Source organism: Macrobrachium rosenbergii, chromosome 48 (genome assembly GCF_040412425.1).
Source record: "Macrobrachium rosenbergii isolate ZJJX-2024 chromosome 48, ASM4041242v1, whole genome shotgun sequence".
NCBI classification, from domain to species: Eukaryota; Metazoa; Arthropoda; class Malacostraca; order Decapoda; family Palaemonidae; genus Macrobrachium; species Macrobrachium rosenbergii.
The window spans coordinates 40827909-40841081 of record NC_089788.1 but is presented as its reverse complement, the minus strand read 5'-3'; the positions used below and the strand labels follow the sequence as shown (position 1 = coordinate 40841081).

Sequence of the window (13173 nt, the reverse complement as noted above, 5' to 3'; positions counted from 1 at the left end):
TGACTTCATCAAAAATCATAAAAGCAAAAACTCAGTGAATATTTATAATAAATACATCTCAGGTGGTAAAAATATACAAAACCTTTGTTACACGTTAGATGGTATAAATATACAAACATGAACTACTGCAGAACTAAGTAAACAAGAAAACACATGTAAGAGACTGGTGAAACAGTATGATCACTGGGGAAAAACTTGGTGTAGATCTTGGGAAGCATCATCATCAAAGCCACACTTAAGAATGAACATTAGTTGCAGGACAGTGGATGGTGAGCTGGACTGTGCATGCTGTTAGGCTTTACTTCTTTCAACTCCTCAAGTTGATGTGGATCCATTTCACATGGAATAATGCTAATTATATTAGACTGGTTTTGTACTACAATCCATATTTCAATTTTTCAAAATGGCTATTAAACACGTTTACAGTATAACAACACAGTCTGCGAACTGTAGGTACACAACAGATGCATGTGAATTATGAATGACAATTGCAATCCAGTACAACACAATTGCTAAGAACAAGTAAGCCTTTTAGTGCAACTGAGTTACTGTTATAAAACTGACTCTTAGAACTTAATAATACTCACAATAAATGTAAAAAATACTACAAATTTCATTAAAAAGTGAAAAATATTACCATGTATCAACACTCACTTCCAAAGAAACCATGTTTCTCAAAAAAAAAAAACTATCAAAACAAAGTGTGGACTTCAGTTACAGCTGCATTAATTTTTCATGTGGAAATTTATGGATAGGCTGATAATGCTGATATCCGATTGAAATGACTATGACAGTTTAGTTGTCATTAATTATTAGTACACATTAACCCTTTAACGCCGACTGGACGTATTTTACGTCAACAAAAATTGTCTGTCGGGTGCCGAATGGACGTAAAATACGTCGACCACAAAAAGTTTTTTTAAATATTTGTGGAAAAATACTTAAGGGCCTAGTTTGCGAAAAATTTTAAATCATGCGCCGTGAGGGATGCTGGGAGTTCACGGATCACGCTGTTGTTTTGTTTACAAGAGTGACCCAGCTGCGCATGCGAGAATTTCTTTCTTCTCCCAAAAGAAAGCATCAGCTAACTCTGCTGGAAATCTCAGAAATTCTTTAGTTGCTTTGTCGTAATTTTTGCACCATTTTCTATTAGCCTTTACATAAAGCTTTATATAAGAAAATGTGTGCAATTTCATGTAGAATACAACAAAAAATAACTCATGGTTGTAGCTTTTATCAATTTTGACATATTTTCATATAAATCACAATAAGTGCCAAAATTTCAACCTTCAGTCAACTTTGACTCGACCGAAATGGTAGAAAAATGCAATTGTAAGCTAAAACTCTTACATTCTAGTAATATTCAATCATTTACCTTCATTTTGCAACAAACGAGAAGTCTCTAGCACAATATTTCGATTTATGGTGAATTTTTTAATAAAACCTTTTCCTTACGTCCGTGCTAACTCTGCTGAAAATCTCAGAAATTCTTTAGTCACTTTGTTGTAATTTTTGCACCGTTTTCTATTAGCCATTACTTAAAGTTTTATATATGAAAATGTGTGCAATTTCATGTAGAATACAACAAAAAATAACTCATGGTTGTAGCTTTTATCAGTTTTGAAATATTTTCATATAAATCACGTTAAGTGCCAAAATTTCAACCTTCGGTCAAATTTGACTCGACCGAAATGGTCGAAAAATGCAATTGTAAGCTAAAACTCTTACTTCTAGTAATATTCAATCATTTACCTTCATTTTGCAACAAATGAGAAGTCTCTAGCACAATATTTCGATTTATGGTGAATTTTTGAAAAAAACTTTTTTCCTTACGTCCACGCGCGCTAACTCTACTGAAAATCTCAGAAATTCTTTAATCACTTTGTTGTAATTTTTGCACTGTTTTCTATTAGCCGTTACATACAGTTTTACTGTATATATGAAAATGTGCGCTACTGCAAGTAGAATACAACAAAAAATAACTCGTGGTTGTGGCTTTTATCAGTTTTGAAATATTTTCATATAAATCACGATAAGTGCCAAATTTCAACCTTCGGTCAACTTTGACTCGACCGAAATGGTCGAAAAATGCAATTGTAAGCTAAAGCCCTTACATTCCAGTAATATTCAATCATATACCTTCATTTTGCAATAAACGAGAAGTCTCTAGCACAATATTTTGATTTATGGTGAATTTTTGAAAAACTTTTCCTTATGTCGGTGCTAACTCTGCTGAAAATCTCAGAATTTCTTTTCTGGATCGGGGTCCCGTGTCACCCGGTGAAATAGTCCATCCTTTGTCGTAATTTTTGCACAGTTTTCTATTAGCCGTTACAAAAAGTTTTATACATGAAAATGTGTGCAATTTCATGTAGAATATAACAAAAAATAAATCATGGTTTCAGCCTTTATCAATTTTGAAATATTTTCATATAAATCACAATAAATACAAAAAATTCGAGCTTCGGTCAACTTTAACTCGACCGAAATGGTCGAAAACTGCAATTGTAAGCTAAAACTCTTACATTCTAGTAATATTCAATAGCACAGTATTTTGATTTATAGTGAATTTTTGAAAAACTTTTTTTTGAATTCATGCATCATTTTGTGATAATATTTTCTCTGTGTTACTTTGATCGTTTTACAATTTGTTATATACCAAAATCATCGCAATTTAGTGTACAATACAACGAAAAAAAAAACTCATTAGCTTTAACCGTTTTGCTCAGTATGATTTGTATACAATTATATATGAAATTTTTTTGTGCTGTCATATATTCCAATATTTATATATGATAATGATATTTTTTTCATTTTGATGGTTGCATACTAAACTTCAGGCAATGAGAAAAAAGGAGCCAAAATGAACTCTTTAATCTTAAAAACTAAGGCATGTGATTTTTTGAAAAAACTTTCTTTCTGTTTTCAAGCTAACTCAAACCCCGCCGGGCAACGGCAGACACTTTTGTAAAGAGAGGCTTGGCGTTTAAGGGTTACCTGGAGTCAGTTTAGTAGTTTGAATTATTTTTGAAGGTTGTCAGACTTAATAATAATAATTTTTCAAAAATGTTTGACAATTGACTACTCCCTTACATCACCAGTTTGTGCTTGGATGGCATTCCATAAATTCTGTGGATTTTTCTCCCCAAACTATGTTAAACTGAAAGATAACTAGATACCAACAACAGCAACTGTCATGTATTGTACAGCTGTAATAAATGACTCAACATATGTTCTTTACTTACCAAACCTTATTGTACCACTGTTTATTTGATCAGTTTTGAAATATTTTTTCATATAAATCACGATAAGTGCCAAAATTTCAACCTTCGGTCAACTCTGACTCGACCGAAATGGTAAAAAAATGCAATTCCTTGAATTTTTTTTACAGTATTATTTTAAGCTTTAAAGTTCCAACCATTTACCACTTTATATGTTCTAACATTTCTGAAATGAATGATAAGTACAAATATATTTAGTAACTGATCTATCTAATGTACAACCATAAAACTGAAGAAAATCATTGTATGAGATATACAATTTAGAAGCTTGTATAAACTTTAGTAGTAGTATTAAAGTAGTTTAACCAAACCACTGGCCCGAAGGATTAGGATAAAATACCACATAGGATCATGTTCTCATACTGTAACACATACACACAATAAATACATTTACTCATGCTTCCACACTAAAAAGGTATATTAAAATTAATAAGTTAAGTAATATTTAAAAAAATTTAAATTTACATTCGACAAATGCTATGCTTTCATGCTTTTATTATTTACTTTTTTATATTCTATCTATCAAACCACAGTTCCTCATGAACAACAAAATTGGAACGACTGAAAATGTAAAAGATTCTGACAAAATTTAATTTATTGATTTATTCCCAAAAGTTGACAGTCGCTGTTGGTCATGTTTTGGACACTCACATAACACATGTCTAAATGTTATCACCCTGCACTCTGAGCACTCGGGAGATGGGCCATGTGGGCTGCTCATTAAGTGCTCATGTGTAAGACGAGTATGGCCTATTCTGAGGTGTGGTAGGATTATCTCTCTCTCTCTCTCTCTCTCTCTCTCTCTCTCTCTCTCTCTCTCTCTCTCTCTCTCTCTGATATGATGAACTCCCATTTTAACATTAGGTTTTACTTTTTTCAATTTATTGCTTTCAGGTTCTTCATCCCATATATACTGCCATTTATTTATGATACCCATTTTTATGTGTGTTACATAATCAGTAACAGGGATATTCACATTTGATCTTGTCATGTGGGTTGCTTCTTTGGCTGCTTTATCTGCATCTTCATTTCCTTTGATCCCTAAATAGGCAGGGATCTAACATATTTCTACATTTTCCCATTATTATATAAGTTATGGAGAAATAATTTAATTTGTTGTACTATATTATTTTTTTATTTGTAACTCTGAACAGCTTCTATAGCGCTTCTCGAGTCACTAAAAATCACAAAATTATTGAATGATGTTTCTTTATTTTTATAGCTGATGCAATTCCACACAATTCTGCTTTGAATACTGAAGCATTATTAGGAAGAGAGAGAACTGATAAGCCCTGTCCTGGGATACTGCAGCATATCCCACTCCATGTTCTGATTTAGATCCATCAGTATATATTACATAATGTGGACCTTTTCGGTTTATATACTCTATTGTATGTTGTCTATGGTGTTCTGGTGTATATGAGTAACTTTTTGATAAATGAGGTGTGTACAAATTCTCATTTTATTCATTGTTCGGAGTGGAGGTGATTTTACTATTAATGGCACTTGTATATTTATATTCAGCAACTCCAACAGTCTTCTAGCTCTAATTGGGAAAGGTGGTGGATGGTTATTTATAAATACATCGCTTAATTCAAATAATATTTTTGTTGGAGAATCACTTGTCTGAATTCTTAGAGCACTTTTCATTGTTACTAGCTCTCTATGGAGAGGCAGAGGCAGTTCACCACATTCAACTTGTAAATATGATTTTGGTGATGATCTAAAGGCTCCTGAGCATATTCTGAGGCCTTCTTTGTGGATGCTGAGCCATATACTTTGCTTCCATAATCAATGATAGACAGAACTGTTGCTTTACACAGTACAGTAAGGGTATGTCTATTGGCTCCCCAAGTAGTGTTTGATAGTTTTCTAATTAGATTTAACATTCTTTTACATTTAGATTTTACATATGTTATGTGGGCCTTTCAGTTCAAGTGAGTATCAGATACTAATCCCAAAAATTTTGCTGTCTGGCCAATTGGTATACTATGGTTTCTGATTCTTAAGTCCATTTCTTCACCTTTTTTCCACTTTTTATTTTTATAAAACATGATTGCTTGAGTTTTATGTATGGAAAATTTAAAGCCTACAGATGAGGCCCATTCATCTATTTTTACTATGCTTTTATTAATGATTCGTTCTGCATGTTTTATTCGAGATGCTGAATAACATATGGCAAAATCATCCATATACAGGTTACTTTTAATGCCAATAGGTAGATTATTACTGATAGCATTAATTGCTAAGGTAAAAAGTGTACAACTAAGGATGCTTCCCTGTGGAACACCATTTTCAATTGGAAATGTTCTAGACAGAACATCAATTCTCACCTGAAAACTGCAATTTGTCAAAAAGTTTTGTATAAACTTAGGTAAATGTCCGCAGATGTGGCTGTTTTGTAAAGTTTTAACATAGCATACCTCCAAGTAGTATTGTATGCTTTTTCAAGTATCGTATGCTTTTTCAATGTTAAAAAAAGACAGCTACAGTAATTTGTTTTTATTCAAAACCTCTACGTATATGGTCTTCTAAGTGGATCTGCTACACTGTGACCTGAACTGAGTGGGAGTCAAAATTTTATTTTCTCGAATGTGCCATGTTAGTCAAGCATTTACCATTTTCTCTAACAACTTGCATAAGCAGCTTGTTAAAGAAACTGGTCAGTAATTATTTGCATTACTGGGATCCTTTCCAGGTTTGGGGATAGGAATTATTATAGCTTATGCCATTCATCTGGAAATAAATTTTGAAGCCATAAATAATGATAAAACTCTAATAAGTATGACTTTGCCAAAGGTGCTAAGTGGCAGATCATCTCAAAACAAATATTGTCACCTCCAGGAGCAGATTTACTGCTGTTCGAGAGAGCATATTCCAACTCTGACATATTAAATTTTCTATTACAGTAAACCCCCCGTATTCGCGTTCTCATGGTTCGCGGACTCACGCATTCGCGGGTTTCTCTGTGGAACATATCTAGCCATCATTCGTGGAAAATTCACCCATTCAGTTCTGTATTTTTCACTGAGAAATATTCACTAATTACTGTATTTTCATATAATTTTCATGAATAAATGCACTTTTTGTGATAAAACTTAAAATACTCAGGTATAAGCATTTTTACAGGGTTTTTCTTGGTTTAAGCTATCAAAATGGGCAGTTCTAAGTGTTTTTAGAGGGGTTTTAAGCATTCGCTGATTTGACCTATTCGCGGGGGGGTGTGGGACGCTCCCCCACGAATACGGGGGGTTCACTGTATAATATATATCTTCTATTGTTTCAAAATTTATTGTTATTAATTCTATTTTATTTTTCTTTGTGCGGAAGTGTTCATCTAAATTTTTATCACTACTTACTTTTGCTAAATTTTCTCCCATTATATTACTTATTTCTTTTGGATCAAGTGTTCTTTTCCCATCTAGGTTGTTTAACATGGGTACCATTTATTTTCCTGAATTTTTCCCATATTTTTTGTATGGGAGTATTATTAGAGAGATCTGATACGTATTTCCTCCATGAAATGATTCTTCCTTGAATTACTTCTTTTTAAATTTGCAGATATTTTGTTGTATACAGGTTTTAATGTATCAATTTCTAGTAATAATACAGTAATTTTTTGTAAAGTTCCTTCTAATATCGGCAATGTTTTATTTATTTTACTGAACTTTCTATTCAAATTATCTAATCGTCTCCCTATTGAGTGTTTTATATTTATTAATTCTGTCAATTGATCGGACCACCATGGAACTTTGTGTTTTTTTGGATGGGGTTTTGACTTTGGTATTGCTCTATCAGCAGCATTTTTAGTGAACTCAACCAGAAATTTATTAGTTTCATTATGGTCTTTTAAATATTCAAATGGTGGGATGTTTCTAGTGTGCATTTCATACAGCTCCCAATCTGCTTTATAAATGTTATAGTGAGGGACATGTTTTGGAGGATTATTCTGTAATAAGGAAATTAATATTGGGAAATGATCACTGGTGTGCAAGTCATCAACTGTATTCCAATCTAATCTGTGAACTATACTTGTTGTACATAAAGTTAAGTCTACTGAGGAAAATGTCCCATGTGCTTTTGAAAAACATGTGCTAATTTCATCATCATTTATACAGCACATGTCGTTTGAATCCATGAACTCTTCTATTTTACTGCCTGTTCTATATGAGTTTGTACAATTACAGTCCCATATTGGGTTGTGAGCATTAAAATCACCTACTATTATTGTAGGTTCCTTGGTATTGTTAAGTAAATCTTTAAGTTTATCAAGGTCATAATTTTTATTAGGTTGGTTATATAAATTATAAATGATGTAATTATCGTCTTTTATTTGTATTTTAATGCTTGATATTTGCAAGTCAGTAAAATTTACAGGTACTCTGTCATAACATACTTTGTTATGTATATATATAGCAGTACCCAAATTTCCTTCTTCTCTAGATGTAGATACTAAGGTACATTTACTTATTGTTGATATTGTATGGTTGACATGTTGTAAACATAGTATCATTGGTTCATATTCCCTAGTAATTGTTGTATTTCTCCCAAATGTAACCTGGTCTGGAGACCGTTTACGTTCCATTGTATAATTATTGAAAGTATAGCATTAGTGTGTTCAAGTGTTATTTTCTTTTTGTGGATCACCAATCTGCATTTTTTCTAAAATCCTATTTACAATATTTATTTGTTTTTCTTTATAAGACATTATGTGTCCAATACACAAACCTTTTCGTGAGTGTCTAAATTAGTAGTTTCTTTATTTCTGTATCTTATAAAAATTTTGTAGTGTTTGATAAACTGTCCTTTGTTATGCTTTTGTTTTTGTTGCACAGTTCAATGAAACATTCATTACATCCACGTGTTTTCATGTGTCATTTCTTCGTTTACTCTCGCTGCACCTATTATTGGTGATTGAGTAATCTCGTCTCCCATCACATAATCATTCTTGTCAATGGTTTGTTCCTCTACTATTTCTCTGATGTTCTGGGTATCTGTTTCCATTGGTTTTATTATTACTTTAGGAGACAAAGGCATATTCTTATAATTTTTTGGTTTATGTTCTTTCCTCGGGTCTCCTGCATTTATTTTAATGGATGTATCTCTAATAATAGTTGGTTTTTTGTTGGTCTTGGGTGGAGTTCTCTCTAAAGACCTCTTTTTTTCTTTAGTTTCTAATTCATCATAACTATCTTCTAATATTTCTGTGGTGCTTGTAATATCTTCTAGTGTTTCCATTTCTCTTAATATCTCAAATGAATTTGAACAAATATTTGTATACTTTTCTTGGTTCTTTACTATATTAGTTTCTTCTTGCAAAGTGGTTATTCTTCTTTGAGACTTATCCATCAGGGTTTTGTTACTCTTATCTATTTCCATTTTTGTTTCGTTGTTTGATCTAATTACTGTAGAAAACATTCGTTTCCTAGAGGGATCATGCATTCCTCTATCTTTTAATTCTAATTTGGCCTCTTTTATAGGCATTCCTGTCCTTTCCTGAAGTAATTTTAATTCTGTATTGTATATATAATACATACACTCCTTAGATCTTGCATGGTGATTTTGTCCACAGTTAACGCATTTCGGTTCACTACACCTCCACTGTGTGGTATGTTTGTCAGATCCACAATACGCACATATAGACTTATTACGGCGATTTTTCTTTGTATGTCCATACATACTACAGTTTTGGCGCTGTAGTGGTTTTGGAACATATGGTCTCAGTTCTCTGCTCTGGCCCATGGTTTTAATGTTTCAAGGGTAATTCATGGCTTTTGAACTTTATCTTTGCTGTTCTCAGTGTTTTTCCATTACTCCGTCTACTGGCTACGTCATATATTTCGCAATCTTGTACATTATTGTACCTTTTTTTAGGGAATCCAGCAATAGATTCTTTTCTATTGGTTCTTCATCATTACCAGGGAGTACTATGGTACCCTGTACACTGTTCATATTGTCATGTTTTTTTACATGTACCTTTATACTGTCAATATTTTTTATAGTTAAGTAGTTTTCTGAATGATCTTTTGTTGTGGTTTCTATCAACCACATCTGATCTTTTATTTGTCTGAATGACATTTCAGTAGTTGAATGCCAATTCAACAGGAAGTTTTCTAATTTCAATGCCGATATTTTCTTCTCTGTTTCTAAGTTCAGGAATCATGACCAACTTCCACTTCCAAAGAGGGAGCTGAAGTGAGTTAAGGTTGGGTCAAGATATTTGGTTTTTTATGGTTTGCTTTTTATTGGAGCATAGGGCTCCAGTATAATTACATTAGTATTTTTTTCTGATTTTTCCAGAGAGAGGTTGTCAGAGGAGGCTTCAGCGGTTGTCAACTGTGTCAACTGTGCCAAGTCTCTACCATCAAAGGGTCCAGGGGTACTTAAATCTTTAAAACCACTAAGCATAAAGATTGAGGAAAAGAAAAAAAAAAAAACTGAAAACATTAAAAAGATATCATCAGCCTTTCATGGGGTTTATTCTTCCACCAATGACACAAGTGAGAATGGACTCCCAAATGTCCACTCCCTACCCTACCCCACAGGGGATGGCACAACATGATTAGAGTGGCCCAAGTGTAAGGCAAACCCGCTTGCTAGGACTGACAATATTACTGGAATACAATCACCCCCACCCTAATCATGTTACGGGGAAACCGGATAGAATGCCGAGCATCCTATCCCCAGAACCAAACCCCCATGGAATCCGTGGTCCAGCCTTAAAGAATAGTTCTGCCTGATATCTCTCAGGTCCGAACATTATTGGGCAGCTGATGGTCCTACCACAGTTCCCACTATTTAGCTTCAGATATAAACCCAATCCCAGTTATGATATCTTTTCCTATTTATCAGGTCAAATAAATTTTGGCAAAAGCAGAAAATTCAGCAAAAATTAATTCAAAGGAATACAGAATGGTATATGGGACTCTTGGACTCAAACCTGGTAACAGATTCCTGGGGTTCAAGAGCCCCCTCACCACGTCAAGGTGGTCCCAAATCGAGGGGGCGTATAAACTTTAGATAACATGTAACTTGCTAGTTACTTAGGTAACCAAGAACAGAAACCAATCCTTAATCCTGTAATGTAGCACAATACAATGCTATAGTAAATCAACACTTGCAGCACTTTCGTAGCAATGATATTTTTCACTGTAACGGATGGGACAAAGACAGGAAGGTCATAGTATTTTTGTATTTGAAGTGGCATTCCATTACCATATTTTAATGTGACTTAGTTAACAGTTTTAGTAAACAAAGAGAAAAATGATGAAGTGACTTGCTGGCTGTTTGATGAAAAGAAACAGTACCTGGGATATAGATCAAGTGTGTGACTGAATTTTTTTTAAAGTACTGAATTAGTTGGTCAGAAAAGCAGTAGATATGAAAGTACAGTAGTAGGACAAAGACCCACAGGAAAACCAAAGAAATCAATGAGAAAGACACAGATAAAGACCTATGCCTGATGGGAGTTCAGGCGAAGACAGCACAGGACATCGAAGTGGAGAAACTCATTTGACATCTAACTCCATTAAGGACATTCATGGGAAAACACCTATGATGATGATGAGATAGTGCATTAAGGACAAAATTCAACCCCACTGAGGACAAAGTTGATTGAAAATAATTTAGGATGATGACAAGATACTACATTATAATAAAATCCAAGAAAATGTTAAAACTACCATTAAAGTAATCACCTATGGAAGGGGCAGGTGGTGATGTAATGACTGGTGTTGCAGTAGAATGTTGATTTGTTGTTGAGGCAATTTGTGCCAACACTTGAATCACAAGTAAGACAACTTCGTCAGACGGATCAGAGAGGGTGCGAAGCAATACATGAAACAGCTCTTCCAAGTATCGACACATCTGAAATAATTGTAATACAATTATCCATTAATCATTAAACTATATTTATAGATTACCTATAGATATATGAATAATTAACATTTAAGTTACACCTTCTGTTCTTGCAGTTATACCTATAAGATGGACATTTTTCAGACCCTGTAAAAACAAGTTGGAAGGCCTCATTCATAGCAGAACCTTTCCATGTCAATAACAATAAGAATAAACAAGTCTTTTATGCTTAGCAGTTACCATACTTTTCCCATATGCATTTCTTGCAGCAATGTGTTGTTTAAACACATATACTATAGAGAATATGAGTACTGTACAACTTGTAAGCCCTTTTCACTTTTTCAGTTGAAAACAAAAAGCTTGATCTTCCATAATCTATCCACAATTTCTTCAGATTAACTCTGATGAACATCATCATTCAATAATATAAAATAAAGATTATTATAAAACCAAAATAATTCAAAGAGCTTTAAAACTCTGAGCTATATGCAGAATTTTGGGTCAAGATGTGATAAAGCATTGAAGATACCTGAAACTTGTGGGATGATAAATGTACCTTAAATAAAACCCTCCCTGACAAGCAGGAATGCATGGATCACTATGTCTTCGCTCCCTGCTCCTGATGGCTCAGCCAAAACATTCCTCCTGCTTGGAATACAGTACACCAGGTTGACAGCATGGCAAACCACCCACTCTTGCAGGTGCATTGCCAGCTGACTGAGGTGAAGGGAGACAGTCCCCCATTGTTTGTTGATGTATGCCACTACAGTTGTGTTGTTGCTTATCAACAGTACAATGATCTATCACATGACCCTGGAGTGTCTGCAGAAGTTCCCCAAGATGCTGATGAGCATATGAAGGTTGTTCTCTTTCCACATACCTCAAGTGGAGAGTTCTCTCATGTGTGCAGCACACCCTCTCTTGTTGCATCTGCAAACAGATGAATCTCTGAAGGTGGGGAGTTCAAAGGAACTTCTATAAGGAAGTTCCTGCCATCTAGCCACAGAGCAGGAATCTCCCTTACCTCTCAGCTCAGGGCACAAGGTGAGAGGGAAGGTTCCTAAGGCCAACCAACACTGCTTCAGCTGCCACTGAAGAGAGCATTATTGGAGCCATGCTCAAGTTATGAGTTTCTCTAAAGGAGGCAGGTGACCAATGATTAACTGCAAAAGCTAATCTCATTGTCTCTGTCATAATAGGACCTACGCTGTTACCTCCATGAGCTTCCTGACACTTGAGTCTCATTGAAAAAATTTTGCTGCTACTATGTCTATTAGCATACTCGGGTACTTTGCCTGCTGCGTGGGCAAGAGATCTGACTTTTTCTAGTTTATCACAAGGAGGCAACTACATCCCTGAGGATTTCAGAACCATCCAGCCACTGTGATGAGACAAAAAGATGAACTTGTGAGAGTTGGCCCATGACACAAAGGTAAATACTGGTGTGACTACAAGAGGGGCTGTTGCCAGTCCAAAGCACAGGCTATGAGCTGGTAAACAGTTCCTCTGCAGACACAGTAGATATACTTCCTAGAAGACTGATGAACTGGTATTCATGCATCCTTTAGATACATCGAAAATACTGTTAGCCTATCAATGGAATCCAACACCTGAGTTCCCCAACCTCCAGTTGAGTTCTCTACCAGGAAAAATTGACTGTAAAGCTCATCTAAAACTTCCAGCATATTCATTTCTGCAATGCCCTCACCTCTACCGACAGAAATGGGCTTGGTGCCTCCCATTTAACTGCAGCTGGAGGAAGGTGCTGGAAGGACTGGGAAGACTCCTGGCCTTTTGGGAAGATAATAACACCTAGGTTCTCTGCTGTAGTTTCCAGGAGGTCTGAGTCTTCCTAATACCTGGCACAGAATACATGGCCACCACCACAGGCTTGGATGCAATGCCCTTCAATGCTAAGGAAGCCTTAAAGGAAATTGCACCATGGATCAAGGTGCCCTGGCTAATAGAATGCCTTTTTGCCACTATCATCTCAACTTTACACTTTGGAAAGACTAAAAAGTAACCCAAGACTAAT

The 13173-nt window shown here is 34.8% G+C and overlaps 1 protein-coding gene across 2 annotated transcripts in view; it reads right to left on the bottom strand.

Moving 5' to 3' along the window:
- The window catches only part of LOC136831358 (protein VAC14 homolog), a 301501-nt gene that overhangs the window by 88870 nt on the left and 199458 nt on the right, over window positions 1-13173 (bottom strand). For both annotated transcript variants that reach the window (XM_067091678.1, XM_067091679.1), the window contains exon 9: window positions 10979-11147. In XM_067091678.1, coding sequence (XP_066947779.1) covers window positions 10979-11147 — 169 coding nt within the window. The remainder of the gene's footprint in view (window positions 1-10978; window positions 11148-13173) is intronic.